The following is a 22165-nucleotide window of genomic DNA, read 5'->3' as shown; positions in this document are numbered from 1 at the left end:
GCCTGTTTCATTTTCATGATACCATTGCTCGGTTAGGACGTTTTGTCTATAACCATTGCTCGGTTGGAACGTTTGCATATACTAACATCGTTTGTCCACTGTTTTTTATATCCCGGACAGTCGGACAGATTCGGACTTAAGTACAGTTAAATAATTTATTAATGACGACAACAACATTTAGAAGTCAGCTGGACAGTTTCCGTTTTGTCCTTGAATTGCGGGCTACAAGTAACACATTGATATGGCCCATGTAGTTAGCTGCTGGCACGTGGTTTCAAAGGCAACATCTGCCGGACTGTGGTTTATTAGCACAAGTCAGTTAGAATACATGGATTGGCAACAAAAACAGAATTACAACAGCAAAATTTCTTCTAATTTATCCGCTCCTTTTATCGTCCCCAGCACGGAAGCCGCACTGTGGTTAAATCCCGGCGGGCGTCGCTTTGAAACCAGCTGGCGCTTTCAGAAAACAGACGCTAATACCCGACAAGAACTCCCGTACGCTATTCCCTGCTGGCAGTTTGCTGAAATTTCGAAGGTAACGGTTTCGAATGGTAAGTGCATAAAACTGCACTGTTATGCTAGCACGATTACTGATATGTGAGCAGACTGAAGCTGCATTTAATGTCAGAAAATCTCGTTTTCAGTGCTTTATCTTGTAATGATTGCAACTGCAGTGTTTAGATACTTACTGTAGCCGCTATACCTATCTGTATATGCGTGAAATTACTGCAAGTTTATTAGTGCACCTTGTGGCGTTTTTCTGAGTTGCGCAAAGTATTGGTAAAAAACCTTTTAACAAGAAACATTGGGAACAACATGTTTACAAATTATTTCAAGTAATAAAGCAATTATCACACGACAATAGTAAACATACGGTTAAATACAGAAACCCGGTTAGCAAACAAACTATATAAACGTGTAAAAACACGGAAATTCCATATTGTGCTCAGTGAGTTACCAATAACAGAGAGAAGCTCGTAAATGGATTATCAAAAACAAAAACAGAGGTTGCCTGCCAGTGATATATTCTCTATATTGCAACTTGCAAGCGAACAACGTTGTTACTGACTGTTTTCACCTGTTTGTTTCAGTAAAGACCGAGTCTGTAGTCGATTATTTGTATGAACTCCGAATTATTTCTGCCTGACTTTCGGAATCGTTGTTCTGTAAAAATGCATGATCATAAGACTATCTGCACAGGCTGTCTGCTGCTTCTACTGGTTGTGGCCGCTACGGTGGACGCCGGTAAATGCCCGGGACTGATTGATTTGCCAAAGTTTCTGGATCGTAGTGGACCGGGACCGGTTATCTGCGGCAGGGGATTTGTGATTGTCGATGGTCAGAAGAAAAGCACCTGCACAAGCGATTCAAACTGCAAAAGAGGGGAGAAATGCTGTAAAGTGTACAAGAACGCAGACATCTGCGGGAAAGTGTGCCGGAAGGCCGTCTAATGGTGCTGCTTTAAAGACTTCTTTGCTCGTGAGAATGCACAGATATTGTGGAAGAATTTTGCGTTGCATTTGATTAACCTTTACGCATGGCGCAATTATTCTGACCAGTGACGATCATTTCTCTAACACGTGTTTAAGTGATGGTTTGAATAAATACACGCGACTAGTGACGTATACCTCAGCGCATCGATTCGATAACCTACAGTAATATTAAAACAATCGCCGTTTTACCTGCAGTATTTAATTGTGCAAGCGCTAGACGGTACTTTAAGTTTCCGAGTTAAGTTTAAGATTTACGGCAACTTAAACCCTTGGATTTTCAATCTGTTTGAATGAAATACACTGTATTTTGAACACAACGGTATATCGACGGTGCGCATTGCAGTGAAAACAGTCAAACAGTTTACGTTTTATCCCTGGCCCTGTGTATTCAAGGGAAAAATACAAGGGATTCAATGTTATCATAATAACTGCGCATACACATACCAGCTAGCTCATATTAAACATACCAACTACGTACTATAAATAATTAAACTTGTCTCTTTTAAATGCCTTCTTGCAGTGGGAATTGCTTAACCAGCAGTAAATATTTGACGAAATTTGCAGAAAGCTATATGCACTAATTCTGCCAGTTTTCCCGAAATATGGAGCGGGAGCAAATGACGATTTTTTGCCAGGGACACCGTTTCATGTACCTACTAAAACCGTTACTTTGTAGCGCATGAGAAAATGACCAGCACCAAAGGTACATTTATTTTACGGGCTCGATTCCCACAATTCAACAGTTAGCACCACCTTTACTTTTACTTCCGATTGGACAGATCATTTCGTCGCTGTGGTCTCTGGCATCGGCTTCTTTACGAACCTTCTCCCATCAACGATATTATGCGTGTTCAAGGAACCCTTAACCTCCTTTTCAACGGTTCTCCTGGCATTGGTTTCTGTTAATACCGTATACAGATACTGCTCACTGCGATTTGCCGCTATTTACTGTTACTGGTGGTCAGGTGCATGTGGCGACCGGATGCCGCACATCCTTTACATGTACACGAATTGGACGGTAGAGGGAATAATTATGAGCCTGCACGCGCTATTAACCTTTAATCGCATCTGAGCCATATTTTTCCCGATTTCTTACCGACACAATTACTCCAGGAAGATGTCAATGGCATTAATACTTGGAATTGTGGTGTATGTCAATACTTGTACTCTGCCCGGTATCATCATGCATTACCAGCGTTTCTACACAGATCCAGAACTATTAAAGAGCTATCGGTTTACATTATGGGCCAGAATTGTTATGATTGTGAATTTCGATCTGCCGACGGTGTTTATGGCGACTGCTCTACCCGCAATTATTTCTCGCTATGCGATACAGCGGAAGCAAACGCGCAGCAAGGGTGCGACAGTGCTGTGCTCTTTAATTGTTTCCCTGATCGTCTGCTGGGCACCGCATAATCTCATGGATACCATCCACTACTTTGTGGAAATCAACAATGCGGAGATTCCCTACGCTAAACGAGTGTGAAGCGAGAAGCGGCTCACGTACAGCGACAAAATCTTTCAAAGGATTTCAACGTATTGCGCCGTGGTGCAGTGGTACTGCCTACGCGCATCTAACGACGTAGCAGGGGTTCGATTCTCCCATCGGTGCCTTTTTCAGCCGTTTCTCTGTTTCCCTCGGATTGCGCCCTGCTTAGACGAGTATTGCTCGGTGTTTACAATCTGCAGATCGTGCTAGATCCGGTTATTATCGTGATCACTATGGAGAATTTGAGAAAGGTTGCTCGTGATGCGTTACATAAACTTTCTCCGAGTCAACCAATAACTGAACCGATCAAGTGTTCTGGAATAATTGTTATTTTGCTGATCACAGTTAAAACAGTTTCGCTCTGCTGTATCCGCGTATTCTGTACAACTGTACAGTACGTACAGTCACATGCTAGGACAATAAGCAGAGAATCATGGCTGGTATTAATCACATACGCAGAATCCGGAAAAAGATTTTCGCAACCTGCTTAAAAGGTTGAAGAAACGTTCACTACTCTAGATAATTTAAGAAACACCGCTATAAATCTCAGTTTACGGAAAGCAGGCGACATAATCCTGTCTATACTATGCACACATTTTTGGTCTAACTTGAATCTCAACCGATAATAAACTGCTGATAATTCTGTCTTCCTAAAATGACTCATCGACTCGGCATTTGGATGATAGCTGTCTTCGTTGCGATGTCTCTTTGCGCGGCTACCAGTGAGCCAGTACTTCCATTGTGCCCAAAACTCATTCAGCGACCGGCGTTACCCGAAGGCGACCTGGTATGCGGGAAGAACTTCCGGATTCTCGACGGACAAATGATGGCCACCTGCACCACCCAGAGGAACTGCCAGCCCGATGAAAAATGCTGCAAAATTTGGATTGACGACACCTGCGGATCGATCTGTCGTAAATTTTTACCAGTCCTTTGAATTTTCTATCTCTTAAAACCTGCGTTTTTTTATTATCGCATTTCGCAAGATTTTGTGAAATTTGTTACTGGCTTAGAGTATTGGTAATGAATATTGGTTTGTGAATGTTCGTTAATGCAGCTGTGGCGAAAGTCATTACCGAAAGAACATCTGCTGTAGAAAATGGACATTTTAACGAAAGGAAGTGATTACCATACCTTACAGCAGCATGCTGCTTGCTTGGTTTTCGTTTTAAGTTGCTACTTATACGTGCTACTTATCGTTATACGTACAGTCTGTATGTAAGCAGCCCGCAGATAGGCAGGCCATGTTATTAATATCATGTAAATGGTTGCGTCTTGCTGTTAGGGCAAACAGGATTTATAAACAGCAACGCAATCTCCAAGCTGCTGCTAATACGTATTTTTGTTAATCACCTTAAATTGAGTTTACGTACAGTCGAGAAAATTTTCGCTTCGGTATGTGCCGAGAATTAAGAAGCCTAAGAATAACCATGATATTATTAAGTACAAGAGCTGCACTAGTTTTCAGATCTCGCCAACCAAGGAAAATTATCGAAGTTTCAATGTCAGCTGAAAAAGGGATGGATCAATTTCGGCATGATGCCGGCACGGTTTCGATCAAACGTTTTCGAAAACAAAAATAAAATACGAAGACTCAGACATTCCCGTATCTTTCCAACGCCAGTTGGTTTTTTGTGCATAATGCGCAGTAGATAACGACGGGTAACGTGTGTCATCACGATCCGGAGCTTATCTGTGCTCCGAATGGTCAAAACAACTATACCGCACGTATTCAAGATACCGCGCTGCACAGCTCCGTTTTCTAACATACCCGTCCTTATCTCTATGAATCATAACTTATGCACCATAGTGCGCTGCACTGGCCGTATACCAGCCAACAGAGAAAGATGTCTGACTTTTCGTAATATGAGCCAGTTCGGGACCACGGCCGATTTAATGGTGCTGTTAGTTGTTTTGAAATTTCCTGGAAAAAAAACTAAAATATTACCTGATACATAAATACAAGACAAAAACATACTGCACAGTGTACATTAATGTTATGTTCATATTTTTATCAGCGATAATATAATCTTCTTCGTGCAGTATCAAGCACAAAGCGTGCAATACATAATTATGACACAACCTCTCATGTCGGCACGTTCGTATCCGACCGATTCTAATAAAACAAAATTCTAATATCTGGTCCACGAAATTACTAAATGTTTTCAAAATGAATTTCGACCATTGGTTTATCGATAGTGAAACCTTTTTTTGGTAGGCGGAAATGGGGAACGCTTTTCGAAAGTAATCCGCTGACCAATGCCAAGGTATGTAGCTGGTACTGATAGTCCTGGCATCCGTTGCGATTAATTATTAAATAATAATATAATATTATTATATAATTTGTTTTAAAGATATAAAGCGCACTGACTGAATTAAATAGAAATAGAAATGAGCCAGGAAAGGAACGCCCAAAACAAAGCAGAGATATAAACGTGTACTTCATAGCTTACATCAGCTCAAATGACATCGACGTCAGTACTCTGTACATTTCGGCACGAGAAAGTTCAGTATAAGGTGATCGAGAGGTTATTATGTACTTAGTATGCTTACAATTGTTAATTTAGCGCACGGGAACCTCGGCAATTTAAAAATAGTTATGGAAATTAGGAAAACATATACAGCGATATCCACTCGGAAATTCCGCAAACTTATTTGCGAGCGTTATGGATGGACGCTGTGAAACGAATCTAAAGATTTCTTGTGATAGGGAATGAAAATCTCAACTTTGCGTGGAATAATAAAGGTTATCGCAAAGCGAAAACAAAGTCTCTCAGCTGTATTTGATGCCGGCTGGCTGTATTTCGGAATGCGGTGAATGCCGCTCCTGCAGAGAAGATTAATCGTGCTATCTTAATATGGAAAAAAATTCACCGTACTGAGCTTTGTACGTTTATTGATATTATCTTAATTTACAAGTAGTTACATAATTTCAGCATCTACATCCGGTAAAACATTAAAACTAATTTTTGTCCGTTCCGATAAAAAATTATTCTGTTCGGCTTTGTTTATCAGATTCCGATCTGTTTGGCTTTAATACTTATTAGCTTACGTTCCGATGAAAATTACGTATTGCGATTCCTGTTCCGAAAATTTTATTTCGAATATTTGCATTCTATTCCGCAGTCCATTCCGACGAAAGGTGTAGGCCCTCTCTGGGTCTGAACGCACCAGGCAGCAGCACGGGTTCGGCCATGCGCAAGAACGAATGAAAATAAGGAAATCTGACGGATAATAACTAGAGCGTGAATTTAGCAATCACAATGAAAACCGCAGCGAACGTAACAAGGTAATGATGTTCGATGATACATATAACCCGTTTTCAGCCAAGCCTCTTTGTTGAAGAATTCATGGGGTTACCAGGAAAGGTCATGCTCGTCAGCTTTTGCACGAAAGCGGATGCGAAAAGTCTATATGCGTACATCAGAGAATGGACAAACAACCCAAATAATTTCCGGTGGGTTCAAGAGCGGCTTCCCAGGATGAGCACAGTATGATAACAATCAAAAATGCCGGCACGCTCATTGCACTTTGCAGTACACATGCTCAGTCTATGCGTCTAAACTCTAAATCTCAGCTTAGTTTCTGCGGATAAAATGAACAACAAAACTTTAAACCCGTCGAACGTGTCAAATGGGTCATTGCCATTGCGTCAAACGCTTTCCGCAGTGGAAATGCATATCTGGATTGGAGTACAATTTGGCATAGCCAGTTTAGCTGCTGTTTTGATGATTGTGTTCTTAGTAATAATGTACCGCTTGAAGAAATGGAAAAGCGGCTCAGGCGTACTGATTCTGCATTCTGTTGCTACAGACTTTATATTCTGCGTTGTTAGCACCCCGACCATCACACTGCCGGTGTACTTAACGCAGATGCGCTTTACTTTCACGTATAACTGTTCACCGGTCTATTTCTTCATCCTGGTCAACATCGGTATTAGCAACTGGACGTGGGCGGCACTCGCACTCAACCGCTTTATCGCCATCATTCTGCCTCACCGTTATGCCGCATTCTCTTCCCGTCGGGTATCGTTTGCTGCGCTCCTCTTTGCCTGGATCGTGTCCATCGTAATAATGCTTCCAGCGGCCAACGTCGTCCCCGGCTTAGTGTATGGCAAGCACCCGTCGATTGGAAATTGTGCAAGGATTTTCGGGCAGGGAATCATTAGTGACTTGATGGTAGTGTTCGGAAATTACATCCCTGTTGCAATTGTGGGTGTGACATATGGAAGTCTGTTTGCCTTGCTGGGATGTCAACGGTTAGGTTGGAATACCAATGTACTGATGAGTGAGCTGGAGCGGCGAACTCAGAAGCGACGGCTGGCTACTGTCAAAGCACTGTTCTTCTCTTCCATCCTGAATTGCATGACCTTACCTGCTCCCGTGTTAATGTCCACTTATTATAGCACGCTTTGGTCCAAGGATATCCGGTCGTCGATGTACGGGAGGACCGTGCAGTTAGTAGCCTACGCTGCGAACCCGGTTAGATTACCATAAGTGATATCAGTTGGTCTGATCTCTGTTTTTATTTGGTAATTTTTTGCAGGTAATACTCTTCATTGTTGGCACGGAATATAGAACTGCACTGAAAAAAGATATTCAAAAATGCTTGGCTTTTTTAAAAGGAAGGGTTAATGGGAACAGCGTCAGTCCTTCGCGAAGGATGACCGGCGACTTGTCACATCAACTTCATATCATAATTTCCAAGTCCAGCTAATAGACTGGTTTAATTTTTCATATCTGTACTGTGTCTGCCACCGTCTTATCAATACTTTTTTTCTTTTACTGCGATGAATGCCCGTGCCAGCGTTGGCGGTTATATTGTTACCTGCGCGATCCTTGACATTGGTGAGCCTAGTTAACATTTTTTTTAGTATATTACTTTAATAGGCAATAGCCGTCAAAGTAACAAGAAGTGCAAGCGCAGGCACACTACGTTACTGTTAAAATTTTAAACATTGAAAAAACAACCAAAATCTCCATCCACCCGTGGGTTAAATGGTAGCGTACTTAACACAGCCGTAGCGTTTCCCTTAATAACAGCCAAACTGAAACGTTGTTTAAGAAAAGCAGTAGAACGCGCTTCTCCAGTCAGGTCACGAATTTTTCGGCCCATAAAGTGCAACAATTCGCTTAAAGCTGGACCGAAAACGCCAAACGTTTCAGTTTGGCTGTTAACATTAGTAACTACCTCGCTGAATTTACAGAATAAATTAAAAGATATCGTCCAATGTTGTTGTCCAGTGTTGTTGACTGCGAAACGCTTAAACGTTTAACCATTGTCAGGGCATAGTATACAAAGGTTAAATAGATAACTAATGGTAAGTACCTGATCATGAAGGGAATTTGACTCGGTTAGTATCGGGATCCAGCGTGAGAAGTGGTATTCATCCTGGGTTCGGCCCAGCTTCGACTAAGTTTAAAGATGATAGATAATATGTTCTCTGTAAATCGGCCGCCTATTTCCGCGGTCTATAGCTGCTAACTCAATGAGAGGCTACTTCTATTAAATAGTAAGATTATTGCTTCGTATTTGTATCGATAAGTTATGAAAAGCTTTCCGATCACTATAATGGGGGGAAAATAAAATTGATCTATTGTCTCTTAAGATTCTATTTGAACTTTAGAAATGCCAACCGCTGTTACATTGGGCCTTACCGTGGTTGTGCTCGTCACTTGTACATAGTTGACGTTAATGCGTACCGTAATTATCGAATTTGTTTCACGGGCGGCTCACAGGTCAACGCAATGGAGAAGGCATATCATGGGAATTTGCATATTTCGCTGTATTTAATCTTTTTAATCATGTGGACCGGTTTGTATGCATACAGCTGCTTGCTAGCAATTACCGCCATATTTTATGTATTGTAAATACTAAATACCATACTTCGACCAATGCCTTATATGGGCTCCCTAGTCCCTATGCAGTACAAACCCGTATCTGGGCTCCCGGCTAGTTAAAAATGCTCGTCAAATTAAATTTATCGGAATTCTAGCAGAACCGCTTTCTATATATTTCAACAGGATTACAAAGTTAGAAACAAAGACATTACATTAATTTTGAAAAAGTTACAAACATAAATTTTAGAAAGATTTTGAATCCGTCGTTGATGCAGCCTCTTGAACATTTTGATACAAACTAAATACTAAAGAAGTACTGTCAAAATAATTACTTTGAAAAAATCAAAATTTTCAGGCAGCCACAACAGCTGCGAAAGGTTGAGTAATAACGTAACCGCGCGCATAGAGGGTTGCCCATCTTGCTTGGGAACCCAGATAAAGGAAACATACCCTAATCTGATACCCATAGTTTACTGCGTTTGACATTTATTAACGTCTCCCTGTGTGTCAATTTCGAAGGGCGCTCTAACTTTTCGAACCTAAAGGGGGAGGTGCTCTTATTACTGGGCGTCCCTTTATTATGTATGTTGCACTGTGTCTCAGTGATAGCGCGCGTGTGGTGCAGTAAACTGCAGCGAGGCTGCGATGTGCGTATTTGTTAGCAAGTAAATATACTCATCTGATAAATCCTGCAATTGTGTAAACGTTGCATAAACCCATGGAATTATTGTAATTTTAACATACATTTACATAGCGGTTAAGAAAGTGACCGATGCAGCTGCGTCAGTTACTGCAGTTACCTCAATGACGTACACTCTGTGTTTAAAGTTGGAAAATGAGGGAGGACGAACTTTCGATTCCTGCCACGACTTTTTCAGCAGACCAAGAGAATGTTTAAAAGGGATACTATCACTAAGTAGCTCTTTATCCCGCATCTTGACCTACACCACCACCGGAAGCCATAATGACCATAATTTAAGGCTTTTCACGGCTTTTAATAAGTGAACAGATCCTCAGCTGATGGCAATGGTGTGTTTGCTTAGCAAGCCAAACGGAGCATTCCTGTAGAGTAGCAGAACAGGTAATTTAGTTACGCATGCGTATAATCATAGTATGCACGTGCGTCCAGAATTTCCCGGATTTGCAATAGTATGGCACATTTCTCCAGGTAAGTATGGCGCTGACAACTAACACTATAGCTTGAATAATTAATTGAGTTCTCTTAAATTATGCCGGAAATGCGACAAACACGGCCCAGGATTTTGCGTACCTGCAACGGAAACCGAAATTGGCTTATTTGTCTCCTGCTGGTTTACACTAGAATGCTGGGTTTCTTACCATAAAATCGTAGCAGTATGCAAGCAAAAACGAAACAACAACCCTTCTCGTTTGATTACTGCTTACGACTTATATCACCTGTATGATTGCTGTTGATTGTAAAAATGAATAATACTACCGCGGTGTTTAGCATTAACTCGAGAGAACTTTACGAGTCAGTCTTAACAGCTTGGTTTGCTATTAACATTGCTATCTGTGCGCTGGCCACCGTCACGCTGTTTGTGCTCATCTACGTAATAGCCAATGGTACACACCTTCTGTCGTCATCCACCATCCAGATCATCCATCTGCTTGGAACCGAATTAGCCTTCTGTGGTATAATGTATCCAGGATTATGCTGCATCTTCTACGTACCCACCTTCACGTTCGTCTATATGTCCTGCGATTTCTTTCAGTTCTTCTACATGCTGATCGTCGGGGTGGAGCAGTGGTCGAAATGTTTCCTGGCCGTTAACCGTTTCATCGGGATCTTCTTGCCGCATTTATACCAGACCTTTGCTTCCTGCCAAAACACCATTGCGGTTATTGTCATCAGCTGGATTGTGCCGTTGATAATTACTCTTCTAATACTATTGCAAATTGGAGGCAAATCCGCGGGTGTTACACAACCGTGGAACGGCTGTATTGTTCAGCCGCTGAATGGTGTCAACTGGGCCTTACATGCTGTGAATTATGTTTGCACGATTATTCCGCTGGCCGGCACCATGACCGTGTATCTGGCCATCCTGTTGGGGTCGTATTTCGGAATCTTTTGCAGGCATGCGCATCGAGTTGATGTACATGCCGCGCTGCCTGACAGAATTAATGCCATGAAGCAAAAGGTCAAACGTGTGAAAAAAGCGCGAATGTTGTTTGTGTCGGTATTATGGTATCTGGTCTGCTACTTGCCACATACTATTATTGTCACGACCTTCTCGACTCTGTATTTTAACAATCCGCCGCTGGGATTGTGGATGAGAACGATATACTTGATGGGCTTCGCTGGATCACCGGTATGTTTCTTCAAAAGCCCTGTTGCGAAGCGAAATTCAGTGATTTTTTTAATGCGCATAAAACCTACCTTTAATTTCATAAAATAAATTTTTCATTCAGACCCCCGAAAAACCAGAACGATTAGAATAAAAAGGTCTTATTTTTGCAGTTCATATTCCTTATAATGTCGCAGGAGTACCGCCGGAGACTGGTCCTGCTCATCCTACAATTTTCGGCAAGGAGCAACAACGCCCATAACTGGGGACATTCGAACGATAGGTCTGCCCAGCATTTTCCCAGAAATAACACTGGAAACTTTTCTTGATACTTTAAAAGAAGTGTTCTTTCAACTTAAACAGTTCACCTAGACCATGAACTGGCCGGTCGAAAGCAATAAGGGTTTAGTCTGGGCACTGAAGGTACAAATTGTGATTCTCAAAGGTAAAAACATTGACAAATGCAGTACTAATGGCAGCACCGCAGATAAATTCGCAAGATGTGTTTGAAATCCTGCAGCTGACGATTAGGAAAATTCACATTCAAAATAGTTTTTGCTCACCCGGGTGTATACCTTGGTACCGAAAAGCTGCATATTACGAGGATTGCGGCAGACCATGGTAATTACAGAAATCGCCATAGCAGTCGGGTAACGGCAACAACCGCAAGGATTACTTGGCTACATTGCTGAATTTGCTGGCAGTTGTTTCAGTTTTCTCTTACGTCGAGACATGTTTGCAGGAGTCTTCCTGCGGATCCACAACTTGTACAATTATGTATATAATCCTAGCACACGCGGATATCCAACTTTTTCCTGAAAAAAAAACTGTAGTTAATGACGGCTGCCTATTAATAGTAATATGCAGTTCGTTGTAGACGATTGCTCAGCAGTACTTGACCATGAGCTGTAGCGCGAAAAGTTTCTGTACTCCACAACAGCGGTGGAAATAATATCAGCGGTAATCCATAAATGTTTTATCAGAAGAAACTAAAACTGGTTTCATAACTCCTCTATTCTACTTGATATCAGAACGTGCAGGCACTACTATCTTCAACAGAAATTATGGCATACATGAAACCGCTCGCCGCTGCATCAACTAGCGAAATCACTTCTTCCTTATTGTAAACTGAAGAACTCTTAACTGTTATTGATACTTGTTGTATCAGAGTGATAATAATCAGAAAAAGAACAGTTCAACAATACTACTGCAACGTCTAGCATAAGACCAATTTACGGTCCGTTGCCGGTGCGGTTCGCGGTTAATATTGCCCTCTGCAGTCTGCACACCGGGTGCTGTAACACTTCTAAGCAGGGCGCAATCCGAGGGAAACCGAGAAACGGCTGAAAAAGGCGCCGATGGGGGAATCGAACCCCGGCAACGTCGTTAAATCCGCGTAGGCAGTACCACAGCACCACGGCGCAATACGTTGAAATCCTTTGAAAGACTTTGTCGCTTTACGTGAGCCGCTTCTCTGCTCACTCACTGATAAAGCAGCAGTATCTGCGACGCAGATCCGTAAACTTGATAAAATTCCTGCAGCGGTGCTGCCGTAAAAAAAACCAACGTGCGTTTTTATATTCGATCCGCACATAATTTTGCTCGCGAGCGATCTGAGCATAAAAACTAAGATGGTCTAACGAGCCGAGCGATCTGAGCATTAGAAAATCTGGACGCGAGCCGAGCGAGCGAGCAGACGAGGCAGCACGAGCGAGCTGAGAAAAATTTTACAACAGTTAGAATTACAACGAGCGAGCGTGAGCCAAACATTTGACTCTCACGCAGGACTCTAATCTGCGTGATAGCCAATGGTACTGATAAACCGCGCCTGTCGTTATCCACCACCCAGATCCTCCATTTGCTGGGCATCCAATACACCCTCTGCGGCGTAATGTACTGAGCATTTGCTGCATAATCTACGTACCAATTTTCCGTTTCCTCTATATGTCCTGCGATTTCTTCCAGTTATTCTACTTGCTGGTAGTCGGTGTGGAACAGTGGTCCAACTTATTCCTCGCCATAAGCCGTTTCGCGGGGATCTTCCGCCGCATTTCTACCAGAGATTTGCTTCCCGTCGAAACACTATCCGTACTACTGTCCTTGTCATCACTTGGGTGACACCGTTTATATTCTCCCTTCTTACTTCTTCTGCATATTGGAGATAAGTTAATCCGTGCCAATTACGCAACCATGGAACGGTTGCACTGTCCAGCCATCCAACGGTGGCAGTTGGTGCCAGTGCAGCATCAAACCGTAAACTATATTTCTCCGATTATTCCGCTGGCCGGGACAACGATAGCTTAGCTGAGGGTGAGCATTATGGTCGGGTCGTATTTTACAATTTTCTCTCGACATTAAAATAAATTGCATGCATAACCGGTATCATTCGGAAGCATTGCTGCTACAAAACGCAAGATTAATCGCGTGAACAAAGTACGGATGTTGTTCGTGCACACAGTGGGCTCAATGGGATCACCGGTATGCTAACATTTTTTACATAACTCTGTACGTAAATGTTTATATGTGTGCTTTTACTAAATCACACAACTATAAATTCAAAGTCAAAAAAATGCGATTTTAAGCAAATTTGTTCCATAGTACACAGAAACAGAGCATTAAAATTGCATGATAGAGTAAAATCGTATTCGTGGAACAACATTATATTGTACAAGTAATGTGGTTGCCATTATAAGTTGCCCTCGTAAGCGCTTATCCCATTATAAAATCTTTGCTATATGGTGGTTTTCTGCATGCGCAGTTATCGTGACACATTCCCACGAATACCCAAACAACTTTTAGTCCGATATTTTCTATTTCTTTTGCAGTTTATATTTCATACAGTGTCGCAAGAGTACCGAATTAAGGAGTGTACGTGTGGTTGCTTCTTGCAGTTTCAGTTAGCATCTGCCGTAAAGAAAGATCGCCACCGGCGGCATCTGAATGCTAAGCCCGAACAGACCTCTCACAAACGAAGCACCGGGAATTCTTCCTAATAATTTTGATAGAAACCTTTTTGTTGTTGTTTGTGAATTTCAATGCATCAGCTGAAAATCAATAACGCATGGTTATGTCGTCTAGTGCGCCGCGTTTTAGTGATCTAACTTTGTATAAACGGATACCTTTCTTGGACCGAAAAGGGTATTCTAAAGTTGGAGGTAATGGATGTTGTCGACAACATTACTGCTGTTTTAAGGAAAGCGTATTTTCTTATCCGTATCATTGATTTTCATACGGTTGTTGTATCATAAACACTTCGCATTTGTTAAGCTTTGTGGATCACAAGATTGGTCACATGCATAAAACTGGTCACAGGCGTGTTCACCGTGTAAAGTGTGGGCGGCCGTTTTTGCAATAACAGTAACAACGGACAAGTGCAAGGTGCGCCAGTATAATAGTGGCTTTCATCCTGATTAAAATTCGTGGAACGCATTGCTTGCACAAACCTGTTACACGAGTCGAAACAAATTTCTCCGTTCCAACCCCATGCGATACGTATTGTCTCATAGAGTCCACTTGTAAATACAAACATCCAATACACTCTCATTTTCAATTAGCTGCGCATCATGCTGTGGATACACTGTGCTACGCCGTGGGATAATATGCCACTGACATACCGGAAATACACCTCCACATAGGGATGGTGCCATAGTTCTGAGTGCGATACATCACAGGAGTCCAAAATAACGAGACAGTATAATTGCTGTACCGAGAAAACGCATGCATCTCGATAACCAGAAAGCTGGCAGGGGCTTTGTAGACGCGGTGAGATACGCACGAGATGCACAGACAATTAGCTAATGGATCACCACGCTTTATCCTCATCGAAAAATATCTGCAATATAAACAGTGCACAAGAAGCCAAGCAAAAACAAATCACATCCAAAGCTGCAGTCATCATTAAAACGCAAACGTCAAAATGAACAATTCATCCCCGATTTCTAATGTCTCGTTACGCCAACAATACGAGCCTGTACTGGCAGCATGGTTTGCCGTGAATTTCGTCTTTTTTACACCGGCGGTCATCCTGTTATTTGCGCTCATTTATGTTATCACCAAAGGTCAACAGCGGCTTTCCTCGTCGACCATACAGATTATCCATCTTCTGGCCACGGAATTAGCTATCTGCGGCGTTATGTTCCCAGGACTGTGTTTTATGTTCTATCTGCCGACATTCCGGTTCGTTTACATGTCGTGTGACTTTTTCCAGTTTTTCTACATGCTGATGATCGGCGTGGAGCAGTGGTCCACGTTCTTCTTGGCCGTTAATCGCGTTGTGGGGATTTTTCTGCCGCATTTTTATCAGACCTTCGCCTCGCGCCGCCACACGACAATAATTCTGCTCACCAGTTGGATAATTCCATTTATTATTAACCTACTGATTATACTGCAAATTGGCGGGAAATCCACGGCGAATACGAAACCGTGGAATAGTTGTAGTGTCCAGAAATCAAACGGTGCGGATTGGGCACTGCAAGCGGTTAATTATATTTGTACCATTATTCCCTTAGCCGGCACGATGACGGCATATCTCAGCATTATGATCGGATCATGGTGGACCCAGTCGTCTCAACGCGTAGTCGACACAAAAACCATTCTACCCAGGAATGCCGCTGCACGGAAACAAAAGGTCAACCGCATGAACAAAGCCCGAATGTTGTTTGTATCGGTGCTATGGTACTTGGTCTGCTATTTGCCGCACACACTGATCGTTTCGAACTTTCCGTATCTGTACGCTAAAAATCCACCCTTGGGTTTGTGGATGCGGACGATCTATATTGCGGGTTTTGCAGGATCTCCGGTACGTTTCTTGTGGCCGGTGCATGGCGCGCACTCACGTACTGCGGGCTCAAAATGGTGTGAGAATTTACATATAGAAGATCTATTTCAATGTGGGTTTTTTTATTTTGCAGTTCATTTTCCTCATTATGTCACAAGAATATCGAAAAAGATTATGGTCGCTGCTTAACGCATCCCCCGTGAAGATTGGCAACACTTCGAACCTGGCTAATTCAACCTCCGGGCAGAGTACAAGGCACCCCAGAGCCATCGGCGGGACGTCATCCGGTCCTTAAAACCAATGTTAACAGAAAATGTTGTGCAATAACGCCATGTGTGATTCTATAAAAATCATGAGGTATTTCGCATAACAATTAACATGCGCTTCTGCTGCATGAATGCGCAAAAAGATGCCCTCTCAACATCGATCCACAATAGTCCACACAAGAGTAATCCTTTAGAACTGCCAATAGAGGACACCATAATTAACTGTTTATAGTTTATTCTGGTACAACGCCAAGTACAGCAGCCTCACAACGCTAGCAGCAGCTAGACACAAAAACGGTAAGCATGAGTAGGGACGTTACTGTGGCTGATAGGATGCAGAGATGTAGACCGGTTATATACAACGGAGCATTCTGGCGTTGTAGCGGAAGCGGTGAGTACCAAAAGTCAAACAGACTGCCCTGGCGGGCGGGCCCGCTTTCCAGCCTGTCGCCTTTGAAACGATCTTTGGTTGTTTCCCTCGCTGGCCAAATTCACCACAAAACAAGCTGAGTAAGTTTTCCTTAAGCCGCTGCCATAGTCTGTTGATGTTCGGGCAAAAGACAGAACAAAAATGAAAAGACCGAACATTAAAAGACAATTTTGAAATAAAAGTGTTCAAGACAGTTGGGCGAACCGAACATAATTTTTTGTCTTTTTCGATTATGCTCATGAACGTAATCGTTCATAGTCATACCAGAAATGGTTCGGCAAATGTCGCTCCTCCTTCATTTTTTACGACAACTAAGTACAGTTGTGCATACGTAAATTGTCAGGCATGCACATAACCGCCAGTTTCCAGTTTTTATTCTAATTAAAATTTTTGAGTTTCCAACACTTTCAAAAATGCTGCCAAAAAAGGATATCGAGAAGAAAAAGCTGCCGGCTTTGCTTGCATTTCTCGCTTTAGCTCGACTGGTGTTAACAAACCAAATATTGTGACCCAGCGGGAGTGGTACATTCTACCGGTAAATCTCAGTCGCCGTCGTTATGGCGAATTCGGTCTCTGGGCGGAAGTTGTGTTCACCACTGGTGATGGGCTAACCATGCACTTGTGACACTTGCGTAGATTTCTTACTACGTGTAGAAGTTAACTTTTTGGGTGGCATATGAACTTAATGTGGGGGAATCAATCAGTTCAATTTATTCAAAGTTTTCAATAAAAATAAAATCAGAATATACAGCAGCGAGCGTGATTAGAAAATGATTCACTTTGCGCAGTTTAAAATAACATATTTGTATATATTTTATGTATCCGTGTACAGTACACCGCATCCGCTTGTGCGTCATAGCGGTCAGATGAAAACTATTGGCTACAAGCTTCCGAACTGTCTTTTTTGTAGCGGGGGGACTGCCCAACCCGAACCGTCTTTTTACATGTCTTTTCTTGTCTTTTTGTCACTGATCGGGAAGCTTTCACAGTTTGACCTTGCGAACAGTTTTCTGTTCGCAAACAAGTCGTTCATAGTTCAAGCTGTCTTTTCGCAATTTTTGTTCAAGACAGATCCGAACATCAACTATGAAAGCGGCTTTACACTTTAGCAGTGAAATCCGGAAAACAGAATAACTTACAACAGAAATATAGTACGATTTTGGCTCGAGTGAGTTAGAATTCAGAGTCGTGGTTAGCAACGTCCGACTTATTTCCGACGCTAGTAACGCTATTCATTTAGATTTACTCGAAAGGCATTATATTTTATCACATTTAATTGTAAAGTGTCATATACCGTACTACATACAATAAATGTCAATAATATAAATACCCTAAATGTATCGATCGGGATTACTTTGGTTGTTTTCAAGCAGTTTTATTGGTCCGTCTTAATTTTGACGGCAGAATGGTAGACTTTCTGGATAGTGCGCTGATATACTCCTACTGTATTGTACATTTGTACTTATACCGTTATACGTATCATTCTGTGCTGGACAAGTTTGAGGAACTAAAACTGAAACAAACGGTATAGCAGTTGCCTTTATTTCAAACACTTGCTGCTGAAGTAAGCCGGCAGATTAACAGGCTGCGGCATTTTTTAAAACGAACATAACCAAACATTCCTTCGTTTCAAGGATATAATTATCATGTTCTTATAAACGATTTTTGCAAAGAAGATGGAATGGCTGAATTTATGACGGTTCAGCTGGCCAGTCAACGCCGCTTAACAATCAGTGGGTCAACTGTTATAAATTGGATTTCAGGGCTAACTTAGTGTCACTTGCGGCACTAGCAGACGATCCCGAACTATCCACTGCCGTTCCGCTACCGGCGTTGGTGCCTCCTGGCGGCATGCCACCACCACCACCACCACCACCATACGGATCAAAGCTTCCACCACCACCGCCTCCGAACTGTCCAGGAGGCGGACCATGCCCGGGAGGAGGAGGCGGTTTATCCGGACGACCGTCAGGGCCTTGTTGGCACAGCGCCACGGCTACCATAGCTGAAACATTCGATACATGAAACTAAACCATCAGTTAATGCGCTTTCAGGCGGCTCGGCAAAAAGCCCAGCACATGTTGCTGGTACCTGTTTAATCACTACGGACTACAGTAATGCCCATAATACATAGTGCATAGCTGGGGGAAAACCAAATCACTAACACGACTTTCCTGTAACTGCTGCCGTCAGCCGGCTGGAGTATGACATTGCGGGTCGCAACGTGTACATGGCGCTAATGTACCGCGCCGGATTTAGCCTTATCATAATTATATGCACAGCCATAACGTTAGACTCCAGCTGACAGACATCGCAGCACAGGGAAGCTGTGTTGGTGATTTGCTTTTCCCCCTTCTATGAGCTCATATGGTGAATCGGTGTTTGTGAGATATTCTTCATGATTAAAAAACGCAATTATACCTTACTAGGACCCAACGCTAGTATTGTACATATATAAGGAGGTTCATATGTGAAAGAACCACTTACCAGCCAGACAGAGAATAACGAATCGGGTCTCCATGGTACAAAAACAGAAACCGAGTTGGAATTATAACAAATCCACCGACAAGAACTGGGAAGTGCCCGCTGGAATTTATATATGCCGGCTTGAAACTATGGAATTAATACTGCATGCTGGCAAAATGCAAATATGCAGGAGAGCAGTTAGGATAAGCACATTTTTCGGCAATATTTCTTAGAATATACATTTCCTGCTCTGTAGTCACACATATTATTTTTATTGCGATTGCACATGTTGCATTGTGTCGGCTGCAGTTACGTACTGAATAATATTAGCACATCGTACCATTCGGGCGCAGTCTGAAGCGTATGATACGAGCGGTTATTAATATTATAGCGGTTGTACAGATACTGTACATAGTAATATCCCGGTAGAAAGAAGTTAAAGCGTTTTGGCACCTTGATATTATACTATGCAATGGCCTGCTAAAACCGAATTCCACGTCTGTTAAAAATCGCTTACATAAGAACAATTCCCAAGTTTCAAGTGGCATCCACAGGAATCTCCAACACATTAGGCATGCATGAAAGAATAATACGGCGAACCGTTTGTGTATTAGCTGCTTACTGCTTACCAATATTACTTTTCTTTTCACCTTTGTAATAGGTAGCTCTGCAATACATGGCACGCCCGTAGTTTCACGTTAAATTCATTTACGAAAAACGAAAAGCAAAGTCCGGCTAATTTGAGTTCAGAATACCTTGTACAGCTATTACGCAATAATATAACGTACTGCTTTAAATTTAAGTACATGTTAGACGACAAACATTTTTCCAAGCCGTCGGCATCGTTCTGAAAGTGGGCATAAAATAATGTGAATAGCTGCAGCCTGTTGCTGTTTTACAGACACCCTTAGATAACATCACAGAGCAGCCATAAAATTGCGTATGAAATATGTACCTATAAAAATAAAAATGGGTTCTACACATGTACAGCTCATTCATTTAATTTGTGTTTTTATGGTTACAGTACCTCAGTACCGGATGTTCAGTACTTGCGTGTTTTTACGTGGCTGATAAATAAAAAAAACATTTTTACTTGTGCAGATATGTACCGTTTATATGCAGTTTGTGCAATTTGTTTTTAAAGCATTAGTGACAACTTGAAATTATTATTATACGCATATTATATATTGTGTTATGTGCTGTAGGTAAGTATCATTTCGCTTCTGAATGTGCGAAGGCGATAGTTATAGCAGGTATGTACTATAAACCAAGGCATGTTCTGCGACATCAGTAAAGGGCTTAAACTTTTTCTGGTGTCATAGTCACAGAACCGTCTTGCAAACGTGAGCTGTAACTTACAAACTCTGGAGAGATGCCAGGGAAAAGGGAAGACAGGGACGCCTGGCGTTAATATGCGCCAACGAAGTAGCATTGGAATCCAGCCAGGACATGTGAAACTGGAATAATGTACGTACATGAACGCACTACTTTACACTGTTTGATTTGTGCGAGCCCTTGTGTTCTTACCATCCTTATGTTTTAAACCATTTATAATGTGCCGGTAACTAATGGCTATGCTTTTGCTTTTCATGGGCGAAAACAGAATAAAATGCACACTTTATTGGTTTGCGTTTGCTACAAATGTATGTACCGTTGCTGGTAGATAAATTAAGCGCAGAGATTTCAGTTTGACGGTGCAACCATTCTGAACATCAGAAACCTTGTTTGCAAAACTTAATTTGCAATGGCTGATCCATGTCGTACATCGTATAAACTTCAAGTATTACATTGTTAATAAACTTTTCTCTATGAGTGCGATGTCACAAAATTAATTTAATTGGCATTGGTATTGGTTCCCTTCAGAGCCAGGCTGGCATCTTGGGAAGCGCTCGCGGAAGGTTGGGATATGACTGGGCTATTTCCCTGATTGCCACCTTGGGATGGTCCTTGGCTACCACCTTGTTGAGAACCTTGTTGTTGTTGCTGAGGTCCCTGGTTTTGGCCTTGTTGGGGTCCCTGGTTTTGGCCTTGCTGAGGTCCCTGGTTTTGGCCTTGCTGAGGTCCCTGGTTTTGACCTTGTTGGGGTCCCTGGTTTTGACCTTGTTGGGGTCCCTGGTTTTGACCTTGTTGGGGTCCCTGGTTTTGACCTTGTTGGGGTCCCTGGTTTTGACCTTGTTGGGGTCCCTGGCTTTGACCTTGTTGGGGTCCCTGGTTTTGACCTTGTTGGGGTCCTTGGTTTTGGCCTTGTTGGGGTCCCTGGTTTTGCTGTTGCTGGGTTCCCTGGTTTTGGCCTTGTTGGGGTCCCTGGCCTCCTTGTTGTTGCTGAGGTCCTTGGTTTCCTTGTTGGCCTTGCGGGGGTCCCTGGCCTCCTTGCTGTTGCTGGCTTCCTCCTTGCTGACCGCCCTGTTGTTGTTGCTGACCTTGCGGTTGTTGACCTTGCGGCTGCTGACCTTGACCTTGTTGTTGTTGGTTCTGAGGGGGTTGTGGATAGGCGCGGCAGATGCCGACAACCATCAGGGCTGAAAAGAAAAAGGCCGGCTTAAGATATAAACGTTTTGCTGCACACAGCCGCAACACACTAAGTCTTCCTGGGCACGGACTCTAAGGAGCACACACGGAAGTGCAGGACGAAACAATACATGCAAACAAATCAGAACAATGCCTACATGCGAGCATATCCCATGAATAGCTGTTGGTTTAACTTCTCTCCTACAGTAAGTTTTCTAACTGTTTTTTCCTTATGTGACCAGTGTTCTGTTTATTACATATTATGGTAAAATCCAGACGAAGAAAGTAAGTAAGGTACAATATGTACCTGTGTCCTGTACATATAAGGGGAATTTACCTGCTGAGGCCAGCACTCCCTGTACTTGCTGCCGTCACCCGGCTGGAGTTTTACGTTGTGGCTAAACATGGTGCTTATGTACCGCGCCTGATTTAACCGTATGTATTGCCGTAACGTCACACTCCAGGCGGGTGACGGCAGCAAGTACAGGGAGTGCTGGCCTCAGCAGGTAAATTCCCCTTATAGTTCTAACTGCTATAGTTGCACACTACTGCTTTAAAAAATTAAGATAGGATGGATTAAAAGTACC

The 22165-nt window shown here is 42.5% G+C and overlaps 3 protein-coding genes across 3 annotated transcripts; 1 reads left to right on the top strand and 2 right to left on the bottom strand.

Annotated features, from left to right (window-relative positions):
- Positions 1-10463: 10463 nt before the first annotated feature.
- On the top strand, positions 10464-13031 carry LOC129600067 (trace amine-associated receptor 8b-like). The gene is made up of 3 exons (XM_055498458.1): positions 10464-11155; positions 11305-11414; positions 12917-13031. The coding sequence occupies exons 1-3, from the start codon at positions 10484-10486 to the stop codon at positions 13029-13031; spliced, it is 897 nt and encodes a 298-aa protein (XP_055354433.1). The 5' UTR covers positions 10464-10483.
- Positions 13032-18129: 5098 nt separating this feature from the next.
- On the bottom strand, positions 18130-19209 carry LOC129600051 (uncharacterized). Its single transcript, XM_055498443.1, has 2 exons — positions 19092-19209; positions 18130-18609 (listed from the first exon to the last, which is right to left on the bottom strand). The coding sequence occupies exons 1-2, from the start codon at positions 19123-19125 to the stop codon at positions 18350-18352; spliced, it is 294 nt and encodes a 97-aa protein (XP_055354418.1). The 5' UTR covers positions 19126-19209; the 3' UTR covers positions 18130-18349.
- Positions 19210-20681: 1472 nt separating this feature from the next.
- Positions 20682-21583, bottom strand: LOC129600039 (serine/arginine repetitive matrix protein 5-like; the record flags this gene model as incomplete). The annotated part of the gene is made up of 1 exon (XM_055498427.1): positions 20682-21583. A coding segment is annotated over one exon (654 nt), but the record flags the coding sequence as incomplete, so codon positions are not given.
- Positions 21584-22165: the final 582 nt, after the last annotated feature.

The sequence above is a fragment of the Paramacrobiotus metropolitanus genome, unplaced genomic scaffold, assembly GCF_019649055.1.
Source record: "Paramacrobiotus metropolitanus isolate TYO unplaced genomic scaffold, Prichtersi_v1.0 Parri_scaffold0000162, whole genome shotgun sequence".
In the NCBI taxonomy this organism is placed as follows: domain Eukaryota; kingdom Metazoa; phylum Tardigrada; class Eutardigrada; order Parachela; family Macrobiotidae; genus Paramacrobiotus; species Paramacrobiotus metropolitanus.
The sequence above is the reverse complement of the archived record's forward strand: the minus strand, read 5'-3'. Positions and strand labels throughout refer to the sequence as shown.

Bases quoted from the DNA above. Each gene is read 5' to 3' on its own strand.
- LOC129600051 (XM_055498443.1), bottom strand. From the start codon at position 19,125: ATGGAGACCCGATTCGTTATTCTCTGTCTGGCTG. The intron at 18,610-19,091 runs GTAAGTGGTTCT...CGAATGTTTCAG, and splicing joins CGTTATTCTCTGTCTGGCTG to CTATGGTAGCCGTGGCGCTG.
- LOC129600067 (XM_055498458.1), top strand. From the start codon at position 10,484: ATGTATCCAGGATTATGCTGCATCTTCTACGTACCCACCTTCACGTTC. The intron at 11,156-11,304 runs GTATGTTTCTTC...TTATTTTTGCAG, and splicing joins TGGGCTTCGCTGGATCACCG to TTCATATTCCTTATAATGTC. The intron at 11,415-12,916 runs GTCTGCCCAGCA...ACTCTCACGCAG, and splicing joins TGGGGACATTCGAACGATAG to GACTCTAATCTGCGTGATAG.